Source organism: Capricornis sumatraensis, unplaced genomic scaffold (assembly GCF_032405125.1).
Source record: "Capricornis sumatraensis isolate serow.1 unplaced genomic scaffold, serow.2 scaffold10, whole genome shotgun sequence".
NCBI classification, from domain to species: Eukaryota; Metazoa; Chordata; class Mammalia; order Artiodactyla; family Bovidae; genus Capricornis; species Capricornis sumatraensis.
The window spans coordinates 239850-264028 of NW_027184621.1; the positions used below are offsets into that span (position 1 = coordinate 239850).

The 24179-nt window shown below is 40.5% G+C and overlaps 1 protein-coding gene across 1 annotated transcript; it reads left to right on the forward strand.

Moving 5' to 3' along the window:
- Window positions 1-22885: 22885 nt before the first annotated feature.
- Window positions 22886-23194, forward strand: SMIM31 (small integral membrane protein 31). Its single transcript, XM_068963451.1, has 2 exons — window positions 22886-23010; window positions 23140-23194. Exons 1-2 carry the CDS (start codon window positions 22886-22888, stop codon window positions 23192-23194), a joined length of 180 nt encoding a protein of 59 aa, XP_068819552.1.
- Window positions 23195-24179: the final 985 nt, after the last annotated feature.

Genomic DNA, 24179 nt, shown 5'->3' on the forward strand with positions numbered 1-24179 from the left:
GTGTGATTTTTTTTTTTTTTTTTTTGTATAATAGTTATGCAGTTTGTGGTTTGTCTGCTCAGTGGCTTTATGGTGAGGCTAATGGCAACCTCCTCCAAGATGCCTTATGCCACATGCTGTGTATTCCAGATCTGCTGCAGCCAGACCCCTTGTTCCCATGATGAGTGTGAGTGTGAAGTCGCTCAGTCATGTCCAACTCTGCGACCCCATGGACTGTAGCCTACCAGGCTCCTCCCTCCATGGAATTCTCCAGGCAAGAGTACTGGGGTGGGTTGCCATTTCCTTCTCCAGGGGATCTTCCCAACCCAGGGATCGAACCCAGGTCTCCCACAGTCCAGGCAGATGCTTTAACTTCCGAGCCACCAGGGAACAAGCACATGAAGTCAGGTCTGGCTCAGTCTCTTTTGAGTCTCTGAGTCCTGGTGCACAAAAGGTTTTGTTTGAGCCCTCTGAGGGTATCTGGGGGGTAAAGTGTTTGATTCTAAATGCAGTTTCACCCCTCTACCATTTTGTTTGGACTTCTTCTTTGCTCTTGGATGTGGGGCATCTTTTTTTTTCTTTTTTTTTAATGGGATCCAACATTCTACTGTTGATGTTTGTTCAGTAGCAAGTTGCAATTTTGGAGTTCTAGCTGGAGAAGATGAGCACATATACTTCTACTCCACCAACTTGTGATATTCTCATAGTCAACAAAAGAGTCTGAAATGAACTAATTTGGTGCAATCTCAAAAATGATAGAATGATCTTGGTTCATTTCCAAGGCAAAACATTCAATATCACAGTAATCCTAGTCTATGCCCCAACCACTAATGCCAAAGAAATTGAAGTTGAACAGTTTTAAGATGACCTACAAGAACTTCTAGAACTATTTTTAAAAAATGTATTTTTCATCATAAGGGACTGGAGTGCAAAAGTAGAAAGTCAAGAGATACCTGGAGTAACAGACAAGATTGGCCTTGGAGTACAAAAAAAGCAGGGCAAAGTCTAATGGAGTTTTGCCAAGAGAATGAGCTGGGCATAGCAAACACCCTCTTCCAACAACACAAGAAAAGGCTACACATGGACATCACCAGAAGGTCAATATCAAAATGAGATTGATTCTATTATTTGCAACCAAAGATGGAGAAGCTCTATACAGTCAGCAAAACCAAGATTGGGAGTTGACTGTGGCTCAAATAATGAACTCCTTATTGCCAAATGCAGACTTAAATTGAAGAAAGTAGGGAAAATCACTAGACCATTCAGGTATGAACTAAATCAAATCCCTTGAGATAATACAGTGGAAGTGAAAAATAGATTCCAGGAGTTATGTCTGATAGACAGAGTGCTTGAAGAATGATGGATGGAGGTCCGTGACATTGTACAGGTGGCAGAGATCAAGACCATCCCCAAGAAAAATAAATGCAAAAAGGCAAAATGATTGTCTGAGGAGGCCTTACAAATAGATGAGAAAAGAAGAGAAGCTAAATGCAAAAGAGTAAAGGATAGATATACCCATTTGAATGTAGAGTTCCAAAGAATAGGAAGGAAAGGTTAAAAAAAAAAAAAAGCCTTCTTAAGAAAACAATGCAAAGAAATAGAGGAAAACAATAGAATGGGAAAGACTGGAGATCTCGTCACGAAAATTAGAGTTACCAGGGAATATTTCATTTAAAAAAAGGTAGGCACAATAAAGGACAGATATGGTATGGACCTAACAGAAGTGGAAGATATTAAGAAGAAGTAGCAAGAAAACCCAGAAGAACTATGCTAAAAAAGATCTTCATGACCCAGATAACCACGATGGTGTGTGATCACTTACCTAAAGCCATACATCCTGGAATGTGAAGTCAAATGGGCCTTAACAAGCATCACTACAAACAAGGGTAGCAGAGGTGATAGAATTCCAGGCTGCAACGGACCGTGCAGAAGTGCACCAGCTGCGACAGACCAAGCAGAAGCGTGGCCGAGTGGAGCTAGCCTTCGCTGAAGGTCAGGGGTGGCAACCGAGAATGCCAGACTGCATCCACACAAGAGCAACCAAGAGGAGCTACCCCATGTCTGAGGTCAAGGGCAGGGGCCCAAATGAGCTACCACACACCCGAGGTCAAGGGCAGTGGCCTAGAGGAGCTACCACATACCTGAGGTCAGGGGCAGCGGCCGAGAGGAGCTACACCACGTCCAAGAAGTGGTGGCTGAGCAGGTGCAGCAGGGCCAAGAAGAGCTACTCCACGTTCAAGGTCAGGAGGGATGGCTGTGAGGAGATACCCCTCGTCCAAGGTAAGGAACAGCAGCTTCACTTTGCTGGAGCAGCCATGAAGAGATACCCCATGTCCAAGGTAACAGAAACCCAAGTAAGATGGTAGGTATTGCGAGAGGGCATCAGAAGGCAGACACACTGAAACCATAATCACAGAAAACTAGCCGATCTGATCACATGGACCACAACCTTGTCTAACTCAGTGAAACTAAGCCATGCCCTGTGGGGCCATCCAAGACGGGAAGGTCATGGTGGAGAGGTCTGACAGAATGTGGTCCTCTGGAGAGGAGAATGCCAAACCACTTTAGTTTTCTTACCTTGAGAACCCCATGAACAGTATGAAAAGGCAAAATGATAGGATACTGAAAGGGGAACTCCCCAGGTCAGTAAGTGCCCAATATGCTACTGAAGATCAGTGGAGAAATAACTCCAGAAAGAATGAAGGGATGGAGCCAAAGCAAAAACAATACCCAGTTGTGGATGTGACTGGTGATAGAAACAAGGTCTGATAATGTAAGAGCAATATTGCATAGGAACCTGGAATGTCAGGTCCATGAATCAAGGCAAATTGGAAGTGGTCAAACAGGAGATGGCAAGAGTGAATGTCTACATTCCAGGAACCAGGGAACTAAAATGGACTGGAATGGGTGAATTTAACTCAGATGACCATTATATCTACTACTGCAGGCAGGAATCCCTTAGAAGAAATGCAATAGCCATCATGGTCAACAAAAGAGTCTGAAATTCAGTATTTGGATGCAATCTCAAAAACGACAGAGTGATCTCTGTTCATTTCCAAGGCAAACCATTCAATATCACAGTAATCCAAGCCTATGCCCCAACCAGGAATGGTGAAGAACCCGAAGTTGAAGGGTTCTATGAAGACCTACAAGACCTTTTAGAACTAACACCCTGAAAAAAATGTCTTTTTCATGATAAGGGACAGGAATGTAAAAGTAGGAGTTCAAGAAACACCTGGAGTAACAGGCAAGTTTGACCTTGGAGTATGGAATGAAGCAGGGCAAAGGCTAATAGAGTTTTGGTAAGAAAATGCACTGGTCATAGCAAACACCCTCTTCCAACAACACAAGAGAAGACTCTACACATGGACATCACCAGATGGTCAACACCAAAATCAGATTGATTATATTCTTTGCAGCCAAAGATGGAGAAGCTCTATGCAGTCAACAAAAACAAGACCGGGAGCTGACTGTGGCTCAGATCATGAACTCCTTATTGCCAAATTCACACTTAAATTGAAGAAAGCAGGGAAAACCACTAGACCATTCATGTATGACCTAAATCAAATCCTTTATGATCATAGAATGGAAGTGAGAAATAGATTTAAAGGACTAGATCTGAGAGACAGAGTGCCTGATGAACTATGGACAGAGGTTCGTGACATTGTACAGGAGACAGGGATCAAGACCATCCCCATGGAAAATAAATGCAAAAAGGCAAAATGGCTGTCTGGGGAGGCCTTACAAAGAGCTGTGAAAGAAGAGAAGTGAAAAGCAAAGGAAAAAAGGAAAGATATAAGCATCTGAATGCAGACTTCCGAAGAAAGGCAAGGAGAGATAAGAAAGCCTTCCTCAGCGATCAATGCAAAGAAATAGAGGAAAACAAGAGAATGGGAAAGACTAGAGATCTCTTCAAGAAAATTAGAGATACCAAGGGAACATTTCATGCAAAGATGGGCTCGATAAAGGACAGAAATTTTATGGACCTAACAGAAGCAGAAGATATTAAGAAGAGGTGGCAAGAATACAGAAGAACTGTACAAAAAAGAGCTTTACAACCCAGATAATCACGATGGTGTGATCACTCACCTAGAGCCAAACATCCTGGAATGTGAAGTCAAGTGGGCCTTAGAAAGCATTACTATGAACAAAGCTCGTGGAACTGTTGGATTTCCAGTTAAGCTATTTCAAATCCTGAAAGGTGATGCTGTGAAAGTGCTTCACACCATATGCCAGCAAATTTGGAAAACTCAGCAGTGGCCACAGGGCCAGAAAATGTCAGTTTTCATTCCAATCCCAAAGAAATTCAATGACAAAGAATTCTCAAACTACCTCACAATTGCACTCATCCCAAACGCTAGTAAAGTGATGCTTAAAGTTCTGCAAGCCAGGGTTCAGCAGTACATAACCATGAACGAATGTTCAAGCTGGTTTCAGAAAAGGTAGAGGAACCAGAGATCAAATTGCCAACATCTGCTGGATCATGGAAAAAGTAAGAGAGTTCCTTCCATAAAAATATCTATTTCTGCTTTATTGACTATGCCAAAGCCTTTGACTATGTGGATCACAATAAACTGTGGAAAATTCTGAGAGAGATGGGAATACCAGACCACCTGACCTGCCCCTTGAGAAACCTATATGCAGGTCAGGAAGCAACAGTTAGAACTGGACATGGAACAACAGACTGGTTCCAAATAGGAAAAGGAGTACATCAAGGCTGTATATTGTCATCCTGGTTATTTAACTTATATGCAGAGTACATCATGAGAAATGCTGGACTGGAAGAAGCACAAGCTGGAATCAAGACTGCCAGGGAAAATATCCATAACCTCAGATACACAGATGACACCGCCCTTATGGCAGAAAATGAAGAGGAACTAAAAAGCCTCTTGATGAAAGTGAGAGAGGAGAGTGAAAAAGTTGACCTAGAGCTCAACCTTCAGAAAACGAAGATTATGGCATCTGGTCCCATCACTTCATGTGAAATAGATGGGGAAACAGTAGAAACAGTGTCAAACTTTATTTTGGGGGGCTCCAAAATCACTGCAGATGGTGATTTCAGCCATGAAATTAAAAGACGCTTACAGCTTAGAAGGAAAGTTATGATCAACTTAGACAGCATATTAAGAAGCAGAAACATTAGTTTGCCAACAAAGTTCCATCTAGTCAAGGTTTTTCCAATGGTCATGTATAGATGTGAGAGTTGGACTGTGAAGAAAGCTGAGTGCCATAGAATTGATGCTTTTGAACTGTGGTGTTGGGGAAGACTCTTGAGAGTCCCTTGGACTGCAATGAGATCCAACTAGTCCATTCTAAAGGAGATCAGCCCTGGGTGTTCTTTGGAAGGAATGATGCTGAAGCTGAAACTCCAGTACTTTTGCCACCTCATGCGAAGAGTTGACTCATTGGAAAAAGACCCTGATGCTGGGAGGGATTGGGGGCAGCAGAAGAAGGGGACAACAGAGGATGAGATGGCTGGATGGCATCACCGACTCAATGGACATGAGTTTGAGTGAACTCCGGAAGTTGGTAATGGACAGGGACACCTGGCGTGCTGACTCATGGGGTCGCAAGGAGTCGGACACGACTGAGCCACTGAACTGAACTGAACTATTTCAAATCCTAAAATACGATGCTATTAAAGTGCTGCACTCAATATGCCAGCGAATTTGGAAAACTCAATAGTGGCCACAGGACTGGAAAAGGTCAGTTTTCATTCCAATCCCAAAGAAAGGCAACGCCAAAGAATGCTCAAACTACTGCACAGTTGCACTCATATCACACTCTAGCAAAGTAAAGCTAAAAATTCTCCAAGCAAGTTTCTGACAGTACATGTATTGAGAACTTCCAGATGCTGAACCTGGATTTAGAAAAGTCAGAGAGAGAGGGAGAGGGCGGGATGATTTGGGAGAATGGCATTCTATCATGTATACTATCATGTAAGAATTGAATCGCCAGTCTATGTCTGACGCAGGATACAGCATGCTTGGGGCGGGTGCATGGGGATCACCCACAGAGATGTTATGGGGAGGGAGGTGGAAGGGGGTTTCATGTTTGGGAACACATGTAAGAATTAAAGATTTTAAAATTTAATAAAAAAATAAAAAATTAAAAAAAAAAAAAAAAAGAAAAGTCAGAGGAAACCAGAGATCAATTTCCAACCTACCTTAGATCATAGAAAAAACAAAAGAGTTTCCAAAAATCATATACTCCTGCTTATTGATTATGCAAAACTTTCAACTCTGTGGATTGCAACAAACTGTGAAAAATTGTTCAAGTGACAGGAATACCGTATCACCTTACCTGCCTCCTGAGAAATCTGTATACAGGTTAGGAAGCATCAGTTAGAACTGGACATGGAACTACAGACTGGATCCAAATTGGGAAAGTGGTACTTCAAGTTTGTATATTGTCACTTTGCTTGTTTAACTTATGTGCAGAATACAGCATGTAAAATGCTGGGCTAAATCAACTCACAAGCTGGTTCGAGATTACTGGGAAAAATATCAATAACCTTGGATATGCAAATGACATCACCTTTATGGTAGAAATCAAAGCGGAACTAAAGAGCCTCTTGATGAAAGTGAAAAAGGAGGGTGAAGAAGCTGACTTAAAACTTAGCATTCAGAAAACTAAGAACACGGCTTCCTGTCCATCACTTCATGGCAAATAGATGGGGAAATAATGGAAACCATTACAAACTTTATTTTCTTGGACTCCAAAATCACTGCAGATGGTGATTGCAGCCATGAAATTAAAAGATGCTTGCTCCTTAGAAGAAAAGCTATGACACACCAAGACAGCATATTAAAAAGCAGAGACATTTCTTTGGCAACCAAGGTCCGTCTAATAAAAGCTATGGTGTTTCCAGTAGTGGATTTGAGAGTTGGGCTATAAAGAAACCTGAGCATGAAAGAACTGATACTTATGAACTGTGGTGTTGAAGAAGACTCTTGCAAGTCCCTTGGACTGCAAGGAGATCCAATGAGTCCATCCTAAAGGAAATCAATCCTGAATATTCATTAGAAAGCCTGATGCTGAAGCTGATGCTCTAATACTTTGGCTACCTTATGTGAAGAACTGAGACACTGGAAAGACTCTGATGTTGAGAAAGATTGAAGGCAGGAGAAGAAGGGGATAACAGAAGATGAAAAGGTTGAACGGCATAACTGACTCGAATAACATGAGTTTGACCAAGCTCCAGGAGTTGGTGATGCTCTGGGATACCTGGCATACTAAAGTCCATGGAGTTGCAAAGAGTTGGATATGACGGTGACTGAACTGAACTGAAGCTTAGATGCACTATATGTACAATATGATAATAGGAGTAAGATTCATTTTATTATGTAAAATATATATGATTTCTGTGAAGTTTTCTATTAATTAAAAATTTCTGTTAATCCTACTCCAGGGGACATATGATTCACTTATACATGTAGTAACCTGAGATCGACAAGTATCCAGAGATTAGACTGTGGGTACACAGCCCAGGAGGAAATGCAAGTTGTACAACTATCTGTGTTTCAGGCACTCCCACGAAACATCCTTGAGGGTGGGAAGAGAACCAAGAGCTTCATCTGAAGTCAGCATCTTTGCTTTTAGACAATAAAGGTTTGATTTTGAGACCAAAAAGATACCTATGGAGCCACATTTTCTAGAATTGAGCATGTGGTAGTGGAAGGGTCCAGGTTCAGGGCTTTCTGCCCCAGCAGTCAACAAGGAAGTAATTAGGTTCCATGTTCAAGAGCCACAAATATCACTGAGCCTGTTTGCCCATAGCACAGAAAGCCAGACTCTGGCAGCAGGAGATTGCAGTAAAGTAAGATTCTATTGTAGTCATGAAGCAAGGGTTGGGAGGAGGGGGGAATGACAAGCCTCAAATCCACCTCTATTTGGTCTTTGATTTTTTTTTTTTTAAAGGAAGAACTAATAAGCAAGGATTAATCGTCATCTTGTGACATTTCTCTGACACTTTTAAATCTAGTTTCAGGAGTCAGGATGTCTCTGGTTTATGATTCTCTGGTCAAGTGGTCCATGGCTCAGGGTCTAGGAGCTCATCTTACCCTGGAGAAACAGCCTGACCTAAAAAGAGCAATATTACTACATCAACTGTTATTGACAGCATCAACTTTAGTCACTTGACTCTGGTTGATTGGTGTTCAGTTAACAGAAGACTGTTCCCATAGTCACTGTCACACTTGTCCACACAGGGTCAGGGGACAAGAAAGAAAATGAAGTTTTGGATAGAGTTAATCATAAACTCGATAAGTGACTCTGTTTTAGGGGGACTCAGTTTTACAGATGTATAACAATATGTATAACTGTATCACATCCTTTCAATTTCTACTGAAAATCCAAAAGTCATTACCTTGTGTTATGTCTAGAATAATGGCATAGTCATTCAGTCATGGCCAACACTTTGTGACCACATGGACTACACCATACCAGGCTTCCCTGTCCTTTACCATCTCCTGGAGTTTTCTCAGACTCATTTTATTCGAGTCAGTTATACCATTCAAACATCTCATCTTCTGTTGTCCCCTTCTTCTCCTTCCATCAATCTTTCTCAGCATCAGAGTATTTTCCAGTTACTCACTTCTTCACGTAAGGTTGCCAAAGTATTAGAGCTTCAGCTTCAGCATGAGGCTTTCCAAAGAATATTAAGGACTTATTTCCTTTGGGATTGACTCCTTGGATCCCCTTGCAGTCCAAGGGACTCTCAAGAGTCTTCTCCAACACCACAGTTCAAAAGCACCAGTTCTCGGGTGCTCAGCTTTCCTTATGGTCCAACTCTCATATCCATGCATGACTACTGGAAAAATCATAGCCTTGATTAGATGGACCTTTTTGGGAAAGTAATGTCTTTGATTTTTAATATGTTGTCTAGATGTGTTATAGCGTTTCATCCAAAGACTAAGCGTCTTTTAATTTCGTAGCTGCAAGCACCATCTGCAGGGATTTTGGAGCCCCCCTCAAAATTAATCTGTCACTGTTTCCATTGTTTCCCCATCTATTTGTATGAAGTGATGGAACTGGACGACATGATCTTAGTTTTCTGAATGATGAGTTTTAAGCCAACTTTTTCACTCTCCTTTCACTTTTATCAAGAGGCTCTTTAGTTCATCACTTATTGCCATAACGGTGGTATAATCTGCATATCTGAGGTTATTTATATTTCTCCTGACAATCTTGATTCCACCTTGTGCTTCATCCAGCCCAGCATTTCACACGATATACTCTGCATATAAGATAAATAAGCAGGGTGACAATATGCAGCCTTGATGTACTCCTTTCCCTATTTGGAACCAATCTGTTGTTCCATGTCCAGTTCTAACTGATGCTTCTTGACCTGCATACAGATTTCTCAGGAGGCAGGTCAGGTGGACTGGTATTCCCATCTCTTTCAGAAAGTTCCAGTTTGTTGTGATCCACACAGTCAAAGGTTTTGGCATAGTCAATAAAGCAGATATTTTTCTGGAATTCTCTTGCTTTTCCTACAATCCAATGAATGTTGGAAATTTGATTTCTTGTTCCTCTGCCTTTTCTAAGTCCAGCTTGAACATCTGGAAGTTCTTGGTTCACGTACTGTTGAAGCCCAGCTTGGAGAATTTTGAGGATTACTTTGCTAGCATGTGAAGTGAGTGTTTGTACATTCTTTGGCATCATTCTTCCTTGGTATTGGAATGAAAACTTACGTTTTCCAGTCCTGTGGCCACTGCTGAGTTTTCCAAATTTGCTGAAATATTGAGTGGAGCACTTTAATAGCATCATCTTTTAGGATTTGAAAAAAAATAACTCAGCAGGCATCCAGTATGCAGAGCCATAAATTATCACAGTGTATTGTAATTATATCATATAATTACCATAATATTACCATAAAATTACCATAGTATATGTCCATATATCATGCACACTAATCAGAGCTCGAATGGATGCCTTCTTCTAGAAACAATTACTTTTACTATGCATGGGACACAGCTGAAGACTGGGAGAATGTTTTGCACCAGGTGCTAAGTTGCTTCAGTCGTGTCCGACTCTGTGCGACCCCATAGACAGCAGCCCACCAGGCTCCCCCATCCCTGGGATTCTCCAGGCAAGAACACTGGAGTGGGTTGCCATTTCCTTTTCCAATGCATGAAAGTGAAAAGTGAAAGTGAAGTCGCTCAGTCGTGTCCGACTCCTAGTGACCTCATGGACTGCAGCCTACCAGGCTAATGATTTTCCAGGCAAGAGTACTGGAGTGGGGTGCCATGGCTTTCTCAGGTTAGATACCATACAGTATAATGAAACATTACCCACTTTGGATAATTCCTCATTTCTTACTCCGACCTAGAGCATGTGATCACCACTAGATGGCACCAATTATTTTCATCTCAGGTAGTTCAGTCAGTCAGTCAGTTCAGTCTCTCAGTCCTGTCCAACTCTTTGTGACACCTTGAATCGCAGCACACTGCGCCTCCCTGTCCATCACCAACTGCCGGAGTTCACTGAGACTCACGTCCATCAAGTCAGTGACACCATCAAGCCATCATATCCTCTGTCTCACCCCTTCCCTTCCTGCCCCCAATCCCTCCCAGCATCAGAGTCTTTTCCAATGAGTCAACTCTTCTCATGAGGTAGCCAAAGTACTGTAGTTTCAGCTTTAGCATCATTCCTTCCAAAGAAATCCCAGGGCTGATCTCCTTCAGAATGGACTGAGTGGATCTCGCTGCAGTCCAAGGGACTCTCAAGAGTCTTCTCCAACACCACAGTTCAAAAGCAGCAATTGTTTGGTGCTCAGCTTTCTTCACAGTCCAACTCTCACATCCACACACGACCACTGGAAAAACCATAGCCTTGACTAGACGGACCATGTTGGCAAAGTGATGTGTTTGCTTTTCAATATGCTATCTAGGTTGGTCATAAATTTTCTTCTAAGGTGTAAGCGTCTTTTAATTTCATGGCTTCAGTCACCATCTGCAGTGATTTGGAGCCCCCCCCCCCCAAAAAAAAAAAAAATCTATTTCCCATGAAGTAATGGGACCAGATGCCATGATCTTCATTTTCTGAATGTTGAGCTTTAATTCAAATGTTTCATTCTCCAATTTAACCTTCATCAATAGGCTTTTTAGTTTCTCTTCATTTTCTGCCATAAGGGTGATGTCATCTGCATTAATGAGGTTGTTGATATTTCTTCCAGAAATCTTGATTCCAGCTTGTACTTCAACCAGCCCAGAGCCTCTCATGATGTACTCTGCACATAAGTTAAATAAGCACCCAAAAAAGATGTCATTTTCATTAGAGGGGACTGAAATGCAAAAGTAGGAAGTCAAGAAACACCTGGAGAAACAGGCAAATTTGGCCTTGGTATATGGAATGAAGCAGGGCAAAGGCTAATAGAGTTTTGGCAAGAGAATGCACTGGTCATAGCAAACACCCTCTTCCAACAACACCAGAGAAGACCCTACACATGGACATCACCAGATGGTCAACACTGAAATCCGATTGAGTATATTTTTTGCAGCCAAAGATGGAGAAGCTCTACAAGCAAAAACAAGACCGGGAGCTGACTGTGGCTCAGATCATGAACTCGTTATTGCCAAATTCAGACTTAAATTAAAGAAAGAAGGGAAAACCACTAGACCATTCAGGTATGACCTAAATCAAACCCCTTATGATTTTACAGAGGAAGTGAGAAATAGATTTAAGGGACGAGATCTGAGAGACAAAGTGCATAATGAACTATGGACTGAGGTTTGTGACATTGTACAGGAGACAGGGATCAAGACCATCCCCATGGAAAATAAATGCAAAAAGGCAAAATGGCTGTCTGAGGAGAGCTTACAAATAGCTGTGAAAAGAAGAGAGGTGAAAAGCAAAGGAGAAAAGGAAAGATATAAGCATATGAATGCAGACTTCCAAAGAAAGGCAAGGAGAGATAAGAAAGCCTTCCTCAGCGATCAATGCAAAGAAATACAGGAAAAGAACAGAATGAGAAAGACTAGAGATTTCTTCAAGAAAATGAGAGATACCAAGGGAACATTTCATGCAAAGATGGGCTTGATAAAGGACAGAAATGGTCTGAACCTAACGGAGGCAGAAGATATTAAGAAGAGGTGGCAGGAATACACAGAAGATCTGTAGAAAAAAAGATCTTCACAACCAAGATAATCATGATGGTGTGATCACTCACCTAGAGCCAGACATCCTGGAATGTGAAGTCAAGTGGACCTTAGAAAGCATCACTATGAACAAAGCTAGTGGTGGTGGTGGAATTTCAGTTGAGCAATTTGAAATCCTTAAAGATGATGCTGTGAAAGTGCTGCACTTAATATGCCAGAAAATTTGGAAAACTCAGCAGTGGCCACAGGACTGGAAAACGTCAGTTTTCATTCCCATCCCAAAGAAAGGCAATGCCAAAGAATGCTCAAATTACCTCACAATTGCAATTATCTCACACGCTAGTAAAGTGATGCTCAAAATTCTCCAAGATAGCCTTCAGCAATACATGAACCATGAACGTCCAGATGTTCAAGCTGGTTTTAGAAAAGGCAGAGCAACCAGAGATCAAATTGCCAACATCTGCTGGATCATGGAAAAAGCAAGAGAGATTCAGAAAAAAACAAAACAAAACAAAAACAAAACATCTATTTCTGCTTTATTGACTATGCCAAAGCCTTTGATTGTGTGGAACACAGTAAACAATGGAAAATTGTGAAAGAGAAGAGAATAACAGACCACCCGACCTTCCTCTTGAGAAACCTGTATGCAGGTCAGGAAGCAAGTTAGGACTGGACATGGAACAACAGACTGGTTCCAAATAGGAAAAGGAGTACGTCAAGGCTGTATATTGTCACCCTGCTTATTTAACTTATATGCAGAGTACATTATAAGAAATGCTGGGCTGGAAGATACACAAGCTGGAATCAAGATTTCCAGGAGAAATACCAATAACCTTAGATATGCAGATGACATTACCTTTATGGCAGAAAGTGAAGAGGAACTAAAAAGCCTCTTGATGAAAGTGAAAGAGGAGAGTGAAAAAGTTGGCTTAAAGCTCAACCTTCAGAAAACGAAGATCATGGCATCTGGTCTCATCTCTTCATGAGAAATAGATGGGAAAACAGTGGAAACAGTGTCAGACTCTATTTTTGGGGGAGAGGGGGCCTCCGAAATCACTGCAGATGGTGATTGCAGCCATGAAATTAAAAGACGGTTACTCCTTGGAAGAAAAGTTATGACCAACCTAGATAGCATATTGAAAAGCCGAGACATTACTTTGCCAACAAATGTCCGTCTAGTCAAGGCTATGGTTTTTCCAGTGGTCATGTATGGATGTGAGAGTTGGACTGTGAAGAAAGCAGAGCACTGAAGAATTGATGCTTCTGAACTGTGGTGTTGGAAAAGACTCTTGAGAGTCCCTTGGACTGCAAGGAGATCCAACCAGTCCATTCTGAAGGAGATCAGCCCTGGGATTTCTTTGGTAGGAATGATGCTAAAGCTGAAACTCCAGTACTTTGGCCACCTTAGGTGAAAGGTTGACTCATTGGAAAAGACTCTGATGCTGGGAGTGATTGGGGGCAGGCGGAGAAAGGGACGACAGAGGATATGATGGCTGGATGGCATCACTGTCTCGATGGACATGATTCTGATTGAATTCCAGTAGTTGATGAATGACAGGGAGGCCTGGCATGCTGCGATTCATGGGGTCGCAAAGAGTCCAACACGACGGAGCTACTGAACTGAACTGAACTGAACCATTATCTTCATTACCTCCACCATAGTTTAGCCTCAAGTCAAACAACAAAGAGGGAACACAGCCCCATCCATCAGCAGACAGGGATTAAAGATTTACTGAGTATGGAGCTACCCAACAGAACAAGACCCAGTTTCCCCCTCACTCAGTCAGGAAGCTTCAGAAGCCACTTATCCTTATCTGAGGGCAGACAAACTGAAAACCACAACCACAGAAACTAATCAAATTGATCACATGGACCACCGCCTTGTCTAACTCAATGAGACTGATCTATGCCATGTAGTGTCACCCAAGAAGAACAGGTCATGGTGGAGATTATTAAGGATGGAAGTAATGTGTGATGCTGTAAAGAACAATATTGCCTAGGAAACTTTAATATTAGGTTCATGAATCAAAGCAAACTGGAAATGGTCAAACAGGAGATATCAAGAGTGAACATCTATCTACATTCTAGGAATCAGTGAACTAAAATGGACTGGAATGGGTGAATTTAAATCAGATAACCATTATATCTACTACTGTGGACAGGAATCCCCTAGAAGAAATGGAATAGTCCACATAGTAAACAAAAAGAGTCTGAAATAGAGTATTGGATGCAATCTCAAAAGTGACAGAATGATCTCTGTTCATTTCCAAGGCAAACCGTTCAATATCACAATAATCCAAGTTTCTGCCCCCAACCACTAGTGCTAAAGAAGAAAAGTTGAATGGTTCCATGAAGAGCTACAAGAACTTTTAGAACTAACACCAAAAAAAGATGTCCTTTTCTATCATAGGGGACTGGAATGCAAAAGTAAAAAGTGAAGAGACAGCTGGAAAGCTCATGTTTGGCCTTGGAGTACAAAATGAAGCAGAGCAAAGGCTAACAGAGTTTTGCCAAGAGAATGCACTGGTCATAGCAAACACCCTCTTCCAACAGCACAAGGGAAGACATGTGGACATCATCAGAAGGTCAATAACAAAATCAGACTGATTATATTCTTTACAGGCAAAGATGGAGAAGCTCTATACAGTCAGCAAAAACAAGACCAGGAGCCGACTGTGGCTCAAATCATTAACTCCTTACTGCCAAGTACAGACTTAATTGAAGAAAGTAGGGAAAACTATAGACCATTCAGGTATGACCTAAATTAAATCTCTTATGATTATACAGTGGAAGTGAAAAATAGATTCAAGGGATTAAATCTGATAGACTGAGTGCGTGAAGAACTATGGACGGAGGTTCGTGACATTGTACAGGAGGCAGTGATCAAGACTATCCCTAAGAAAAAGACAGTGTGGGGTCAGTTCATTTTCAGATAGTTCCTTGATCTGGGTTATACTTCTCAAGATCTATAGGCCCCTTCCTATATAGTCAGTGTTAACTACAGGGTTTTAATCTATTGCACCTATCACTTCCAGGGCGGTTCCCTCTGTTTCAGCTTGTTTGCTGGTCTCTTCAGCGTCTAATTTCCGACCTGACCCAGGGGGTACAGACACTTTTTTAGGCTCATTTGTTCAGTCGTGCTGTGGGGAGGGACGAAAACTGCAAACAAATATCACTGGCATGTGTGGAGAGTGCTCGCAATGTTTCAGCCGCACTAGGTTTACCCCCACTCACGGTGTGTGTGCTTTCCCAGTCTACACTGGTCAGGCTCTAGGTTGCTCTGCCAAGAACTCTCTGAGATGGGCCCTGGGTTGTATGCACTTCCAAGGTCTAAGCCACTCAGGTTCAGGTACTCAGGTACTCCACAAAGGTGCAGACTCTGTTGGGCCTGTGTTTTGTGCCCTTCCCAGGTCTGAGCCGCTCAGGTGACCAGGTGTTTGGCAAGCATGGTAGCTGCAACTTACCGCCTCCCTCCTCCTTGCCAATCGGTTTTCTAGGTGTACAACCAGTGCACCTTCTCAGGCGGATGTTGACCATCCAGAATCACAAGAATTCTTGGTTAGCAATGAAGCCTGCTTGCAGTTTGGTAGATGAGGCCTCTCTAGGGTATTGCCCCATTCTGGCTCTGGCTGCCCTCACCTGCCTATCTCCTGCAGGGGATGGGCCAGTCCTCAGCCGACTAGCTCTGGTCAGTCCTTTGTCTGTGAGTTGGCCTGGCAGTGTTTTAGTTTATGGCTTTTCACAAGGTAGCTATCCCATGGTCTGGTTTGCTATCTCAAGTTACTTCCCTCAGATTGCCCTCAGAGCATTCAGGCCCCGTCCTTATCCTAAGCAATGCAGCCGATGCTTCCCTGCCCAGCCCCCGCTTGCTAGTGGTGGATGCAGGCGTCTGCGCTGCTTCTCCTCTGGAAGTTATCATTGGGCATGTAATCTGTAGGTTTTAATTATTTATTTATATTTCCTCCTGGTTGTGTTGCCCTCTGAGGTTCCAAGGCTTGCCACAGACTCATTAGTGACAGTGTTTCCTGGTGTTTGGAAACTCCTCTCTCTCTTTTTTTAAGACTCCCTTCCTGGGATGGATCTCTGTCCCTACCTCTTTTGTCTCTCTTTTTATCTTTTATATTTTTTCCTACCTCCTTTCGAAGACAATGGGCTGCTTTTCTGGGTGCCTGATGTCCTCTGCTGGCATTCAGAAGTTGTTTTGTGGAATTTCCTCAGCGTTTAAACGTTCTTTTGATGAATTTGTAGGGGAGAAAGTGGTCTCCCCATTCTATTCCTCTGCTATCTTAGGACTGCCCCTATCTCCAAGATAAAGAAATGTAAAAGGCAAAATGGTTGTCTGAGGAGACCTTATAAATAACTGAGAAAAGAAGAGAAATTAAAGGCAAAATAGTAAGGGAAAGATATACCCATCTGAATGCAGAGGTCCAAAGAATAGCAAGGAGAGATAAGAAAGCCTTCTTCAGTGATCAGTGTAAAGACATAGAGGGAAACAATAGAATTGGGAAGACTAGAGATCTCTTCAAGAAAATAAGAGATACCAAGGGGACATTTCTTGTAAAGATGGGCTTAATAAAAGACAGAAATGGTATGGACCTAACAGAAGCAGAATATGTTAAGAAGAGGTGGCAAGAATATACAGAAGAAGTATACAAAAAAAGACTTTCATGACCCAGATAACCACAGTGGTGTGATTACTCATGTAGAGCCAGACATCCTGGAGTGCAAAGTCAAGTGGGCCTTAGGAAACATCACTACATACAAAGATAGTGCAGATGATGGAAATCCAGTTAACTATTGCAAATCCTAAAAGATGATGCTATGAAAGTGCTGCACTCAATATGCCAGCAAATGTGGAAAACTCAGCATTGGCCACAGGATTGGAAAAGATCAGTTTTCATTCCAATCCCAAAGAAAGCCAATGCCAAGGAATGCTCAAACTACCACACAATTGTACTCACCTCACATGCTAGCAAAGTAATGCTTAAAATTCTCCAAGTCAGGCTTCAACAGTATATGAACCATGAACTTCCACGTTAGACCTGGATTTAGAAAAGACAGAACAACCAGAGATCAAATTGCTTATGCCCTTCAGATCATTGAAAAAGCAAGCGAGTACCAGGAAAATATCTACTTCTGCTTTATTAACAATGCCAAAGCCTTTGACTGTGTAGATCACAACAAACTGTAGAAAATTATTCAGGAGATGGGAATACCAGACCATCTGACCTGCTTCCTGAGAAATTTGTATACAGGTTAAGAAGCAACAGTTTGAACTGGACATAAAACAACAGACTGGTTCCAAGTAGGAAAAGGAGTACATCAAGATATTTTGTTAAGATATATTGTCACCCTGACTATTTAACTTATATCCTGAGTACATCACGGGAAATGCCAAACTGGATGAAGCACAAAGTGGAATCAAGATTGTTGGGAGAAATATCAATAACCTCAGATATGCAGATGACACCATCCTTATGGCAGAAAGCGAAGAAGAACTAAAGAGCCTCTTGATGAAAGTGAAAGAGGAGAATGAAAAAGTGGTTTAAAACTCAACATTCAGAAAACCAAGATCATGGCATTTGGTCCCATCACTTCTGGGCAAATTGATGGGAAAACAATGTTTTTTAGGATCTCCAAAATTATTGCAGATGGTGATTGCAGCCCTGAAATTAAAAGATGCCTGCTCCTTGGAAGAAAAGCTATGACTCACCTAGACAACATATCAAAAAGCAGAGACATTACTTTGCCAGCAAAGGTCCATCCAGTCAAAGCTATGATTTTTCCTGTAGTCACGTATGGATGTGACGGTTGGACTATAAAGAAAGTTAAGTGCTAAAGAATTAATGATTTTGAACTGTGGTGTTGGAGAGAAGATTCGAGTCTCTTGGACTGTAAGGAGATCAAACCAGTCCATCTTAAGGGAAATCAGTCCTGAATATTCATTTCAAAAGACTGATGCTAATGCTGAAAATCCATGTTTTTGGCCTGCTGATGTGAAAAACTGACTCATTGGAAAAAACCCTGATGTTGGGAAAGATTGAAGGCAGGAGAAAAAGGGGATCATAGAGGATAAGATGGTTGGATGGCATCATTTAATCCACAGACATTAGTTTGAGCATTTCTTGGAATTGGTGGTGGACAGGGAAGTCTAGCGTGCTGTAGTCCATGGAGTCACAAAAAGATGGACATGACTGAGTGATTGAACTGAAGTGAACTGAAGAACGAATAAGTATATGTGATTTTGGCGGCAGCCAATAACATGTTGACTTACTATAAAAATTATAAACTTATTTACAACTATATTACTTATTTTAAAGATTTGTGCATTTGAATAAATCCCATCAAGTTCTGCTTATTTATGCTAAGGTGATATATATTAGCTTGTGAGCAGAATTATGGGAATCATGTTGACACTAAGAGTCTTATCATATGCTGATTAATTACTTACATAGCCTGCTCTGTGAACAACTTGTCTGTAACCTTCACTAACTTTTAAACTGGGCATTCGTAATTTTCTCACTAATTTGTAGACCCTCATTATATACTTTGGATTAAAGATTCTATTGTCATTCAACCTACCTCTTCTCTTTATTTATGGTATTTTCTGTTATTCATATTTTCAAATTTTATTTTTAACAGAATTAAATCTACCATAACTGAAAAGCCCTTGCCCATCTATGGGCCTATTCTTTGTTCTTTCTGTGATCTTGTCATGCCTGAGGTAGGGATTTGAGGTTAGCTGTTACTTATGACTGCTAGTGTATAGTTAAAATCTCTATGATACCTATACATCCAACCTCATTATTTTTGCCTCCTGTCATCCATCCCCTGCCCTACTGAAACCTGGCTAACTTACACATTCAGATGGAGATGACATGAGGAGGAGTTGTCCAACACAGTGATTAAGAAAATGGAACTGGGTGTTCTAGATGGTTCAGGGAAATCAGTGTAGGAAAATGTGATTATGTTATTATTGCAGTACAGCCAGAATTTTATAAAAATGAACAGGTTGTACTATTTATCTATAAATGTCCTGATTTTTTTCATCACTGTCATGTTTCCAAAACCCAAAAGTATGTTTGTCAGTAGAGACAGAATCTGTCAAATCATGGTGATTTTAAGAGTCTGGGCAGGGAATTTCCCTGGTGGTCCAGTGGCTAAGACTCTGCTCCCAATGAAGGGGGCCCAGGTTCAATATCTGGTCAGGGAACTGGCCTCACATGCTTCAACTAAGACTTGGCACAGCCAAATGAATACACAGTTTTGTTTTTTTTTTTTATTTTTAAGAATCTAGGCATTATTATAGGAAAGCTGTTTAATCTAAACAGAAATCAGGGAAAAGTCCATTTAAACACAAGATGGTATTTTTAAACTCAAATTGGGAAAGGGAATCCTAAAGAGGGAGTGTTGGGGAAGGATAGCAAAACAGTTATCTACATATAGTATTGGTATGGTTGTAAAATCCAGGGAAATTTGTGAAGAAGTATTTCTATATTTTATGGATCCAGCAGTTTTGCTTCTGTAAATCTTTCCTAGAGAAATCTATATCAATGTGCAAAGTTATATGTACAAAAAATCTTTTCTACTGCATTGTTAGCAATGACAAAATATTAGAGGGAATCCAAATTCTCAACAATACAAATGGTTAAACAAGTGACAGTGGAGCCATATTCAATAATACTCAGCTTCAGAATAAGTAACCAAAATAAGCTCGACCAGTGTTCATGGATGTAAAAAATTCCAAGATACATCTTACCACTCCACTTGGTAGTACTCATCATATTTTAAAATATGCATACCTATGATACATAAATTTCATGTCCAATTTTCTGTCCAACAAAACTACAAAAAGCTACAGACTTCTGATCAATATCTCACAAACTATACAGTCAATTGTAAGAAATATGTTCAAAAAATCTGAAATATGTTCAAAAACAGCAGATTTTTAAGAGCTTATTGTCCCCTCACCCACTTCTCTTCTGCTATGGCAACGACTAGAAGATTGCATGTAAGAAAGACAGCAAAGCTAACTCCCACCTCAAATCTTATCTGTCAATTATAGGATATTCAGTTCAGCCCAGTTCAGTTCAGTCACTCAGCAGTGTCTGACTCTTCATGACCCCATCGACTGCAGCACACGAGGTTTCCCTGTCCTTCACCATCTCCTGGGGTTTTGTCAAACTCATCCTGTTTGAGTCAGTGATGCCATCCAACAATTCCATCCTCTGTCGCCCCATTTTCCTCTTGTCCTCAATCTTTTCCAGCCTCAGAATCTTTTCCAATGAGTCACCTCTTGCATCAGGTGGCCAAAGTACTGAAGTTTCAGTTTCAGCATCAGTCCTTCCAATGAATACTCAGGGTTGATGTCCTTTGGGATTGACTGGTTTGATCTCCTTGCAGCCCAAGGGAATCAGAAGAATCTTCTCCAGCACCACAGTTTGAAACCATCAATTCTTTGGTCCCTAGCCCTCTTTAGGGTCCAACTCTCACATCCATACATGACTACTGGAAAAACCATAGCTTTGACTATATGGACCTTTGTAGGCCAAGTGATGTCTCTGCTTTTGAAAACAGTCTAGATTCATCATAGCTTTTCCTCCAAGAAGCAAACATCTTTTAATTTCATGGCTGCAGTCACCATCTACAGTGATTTTGGAACCCAAGAAAATAAAGTCTGTCATTGTTTCTGTTGTTTCCCCATATTTTTGCCATGAAGTGATGGGACATGATGCCATGATCTCCATTTTTGAATGTTGAGCTTTAACCCAGCTTTTTCACTCTCCTCTTTCACCTTCATCAAGAGGCTTTTAGTTCCTCTTTGCTTTCTGCCATTAAAGTGGTATCATCTGCATATCTGAGATTATTAATAACAACCTGGAAATCTTGATTCCAGCTTGTGAGTTGATTCAGCCCAGCATTTCACACGATGTACTCTGCATATGAAAAGTGATAACAAACCTAGACAGTGTGTTGAAAAGCAGAGATATTACTCTGCCGACAAAGGTCCATATATCCAAGGCTATGGTCTTCCCAGTGGTTACATACTGTTGTGAGAGGTGGACCATAAAGAAGGCAGAATGCCAAAGAATTGATGCCTTCGAACTGTGGTGTTGGAGAAGACTACTGAAGGTCCTTTGGACAGCAAGGAGATCAAACCAGTCAATCTTAAGGGAGATCAACCCTGAACATTCACTGGAAGGACTGATGCTGAAGATGAAACTCCAGTATTTTGGTCATCTGATGTGTACAGATGACTCATTGGAAAAGTCCCTGATGCTGGGAAAGATCAATGGCAGAAAGAGAAGAGGGCATCAGAGGATGGGATGGCTAGACATGAACATGAACTTGGGTAAACTGTGGGAGATGGTGAGGGACAGGGAGGGCAGGCATGCTTCCTGGGGTCCGCAGGGTCACATAGACATGACTGGGCAACTGAAGAGCAACAAATCTGCATATAAGTTAAATATCAGTGATACTATACAGCCTTCACATACTCTTTTCTCAATTTTGAACCAGTCCATTGTTCCATGTTCAGTTCTAACTGCTGCTTCTTGTCCTGCATACAGCTTTATCAGGAGACAGGTAAGTTGGTCTGGTATTTCCATCTCTTTATGAATTTCCCACAGTTTGTTGTGATCCACATAGTCAAAGACTTTAGTGTGGTCAATAAAACACAAGTGGATATTTTTCTGGATTTCCCTTGCTTTTTCTATGATTCAATGAATGTTGGCAATTTGATCTCTGATTCCTCTGCTTCTTCTAAATCCAGATTGTACATCTGGAAATTCTCATACATTTGAAGCCTAGCTTGAAGGATTTTTAACATTACCTTGCCAAAATGTGAAGTAAGTGCAATTGTGCACTAGTTTGAACGTTCTTTGGCATTTCCCTTTTTTGGGATTGAAATGAAAACTGACCTTTTCCAGTCCTGTGGTTGGAATTACAGGGTATAATGAACTCATTTAAAAAATACATTCAAAGGAACCTGAGAACTTAAATGAAAGACTTTAATAAATTGCTTCCTAAAATAGGCAGTAAATAAAAAATTTAAGAGGAGTTGCAGTAGAAGGGTGTAAAATCTCTTTCTCCATGTCTTAAAATTATAACATTCCCACACATGTCCACAATGGTTTAAATATTTTACATTATATAGTGAATATTGAAAGACATACAAAAAGAGGTTACTTCCAACTAGGTAATGTTATAATTTCCCCCAGTGGAACTATGATTTCCTTTCTAAATATAGGAGCTCTCCTTTTTTGAGTCTGAGATTGGACTTTCTTATGGTTGACTTGTTAACACATTTATCTTTATCTGGGTTAGGTTAGATCAGTAACTCTGAAAACTCTGGTTTCTTCACTAAAAATTGCTTCAATGGTATATTTATCACCTGGTTGGCAAATGCTGGGTAATTTCCAGAACAAGAACTTACTATGAACCTGGGTGTGATCTGTGAGACAGAAACCAAAATATATTATTTGTTTTTCTTCATGAAATGAAATATATCCTATCTTTGATGCCAGAGTCCCTAAAACTCACAAAACATAAACTGACTGTCATTCACAGTCTCACATTCTCTTCCAATCTACACAGTAAAGTCTAAGTTCAATTACACAGATGGTGAGGCCAAATTTCCAAAAGAGGGACCACACTCCATTTTTGCTATCACCAAGTATACAGAAATATCTTAAGTTTCAGTAAATCTCAATACAAAATAAATAGTTACTCAAGCGCTCTATGGACCAGAGTTTATTATGTGAGTGTCTTCTTTCTATTGCAGGTAAAGAAGTTTGTGGTCTTTCATGGAACTTCCATTTACCAACCTGGAAATGGCATTCATTTTACTAGCTTTTGTTATCTTTTCTTTCTTTACCCTGGCTTCCATCTACACTAATCCCAATGAGAGGAATGAAGGTAAGGAGAGAGAGCTCTTCATAATAGTCTCAATTTCCTTTCCCCACCCAATCTTCTTTCTCTATGATTTGATTTGATTCAGTTTCTAATTATATGTTTGAGGGTATGTGTGTGTGTGTGTGTGTGTGTGTGTGTGTGTGAGAGAGAGAGAGAGAGAGAGAGAGAGAGAGAGAGAGAGAGTTTGCTTAATAACCTGAAATATCTACTATAATATTTTGCCCCTATTTATTAAGAAATATTTGGAAATGGTAACAACTATTCCCATGACTTTTAATCTCAGAATTTGATGGATCTTAATGCCCTAAATTTTATATATATATAAAATTTTTCTTTCACCATCCTTTGTTCCTGCCCCTCATCCCTGTTGCCCATTAGAAACTTAAAATGTGCAAGAAAGTCCAATGTCTTCCAAAGTCTTTAGAGGTAATTTTTCACAAGAAACAAATTCCATTATTTTGCAAGTATACCGTGTGTGTGGGGTGTGCATTTTTGTTCAGCTCTACATAGGAAGGAAAATAATTAAAGTTGTTTTTTGTGTTTTTGTTTGTTTGTTTGTTTGTTTTACTAATGAGCTCTTGTCAAAGCCCAAATATCTTTCAAAAAAATATGTGGACGTATTTAAATAACTCAACACCATGTTTCCTCATTGTCAATAATAACAAGTATAATTTAAATGTATAATTTAAATGGCTGTTATTTTACTGTAGTTCAGGGCTCACCATGTTTTATAGAAAATTAATGGTAACTGACCATTTTTGAGGCCAAAAATTTTAATGTGTGTGTATATGTATGTGTATACTTATATATGTATAATATATGCCAAGAAAATAACACAAAATTTAGGAGAATAAGACAAAATTGCAAAAAGAAAACTGTGTTTCTTAAAATTGTGATATCTCTTTATTAGCTTCTGGCAATGAAAGAAGTGCTGTCTGTTAAATACATTATTATTCTTTATCTTATAGACATACAACACTTGTAGGAAACAAACAAAGAAACGAAAAACATTGCAAATAGACATTCCATTTTGTGTTGACATGAAGATTAGGAAAATTAATTGAAGTCTATAAAGTATTTCTCATGCTCCATATTGTTTTAGTTTAATGGGCTTGGTTGAAAGAAAGAGTAAAACCAAAATACCAGTTCAGTCCAGTTCAGTCATTCAGAGGTGTCCAGCTATTT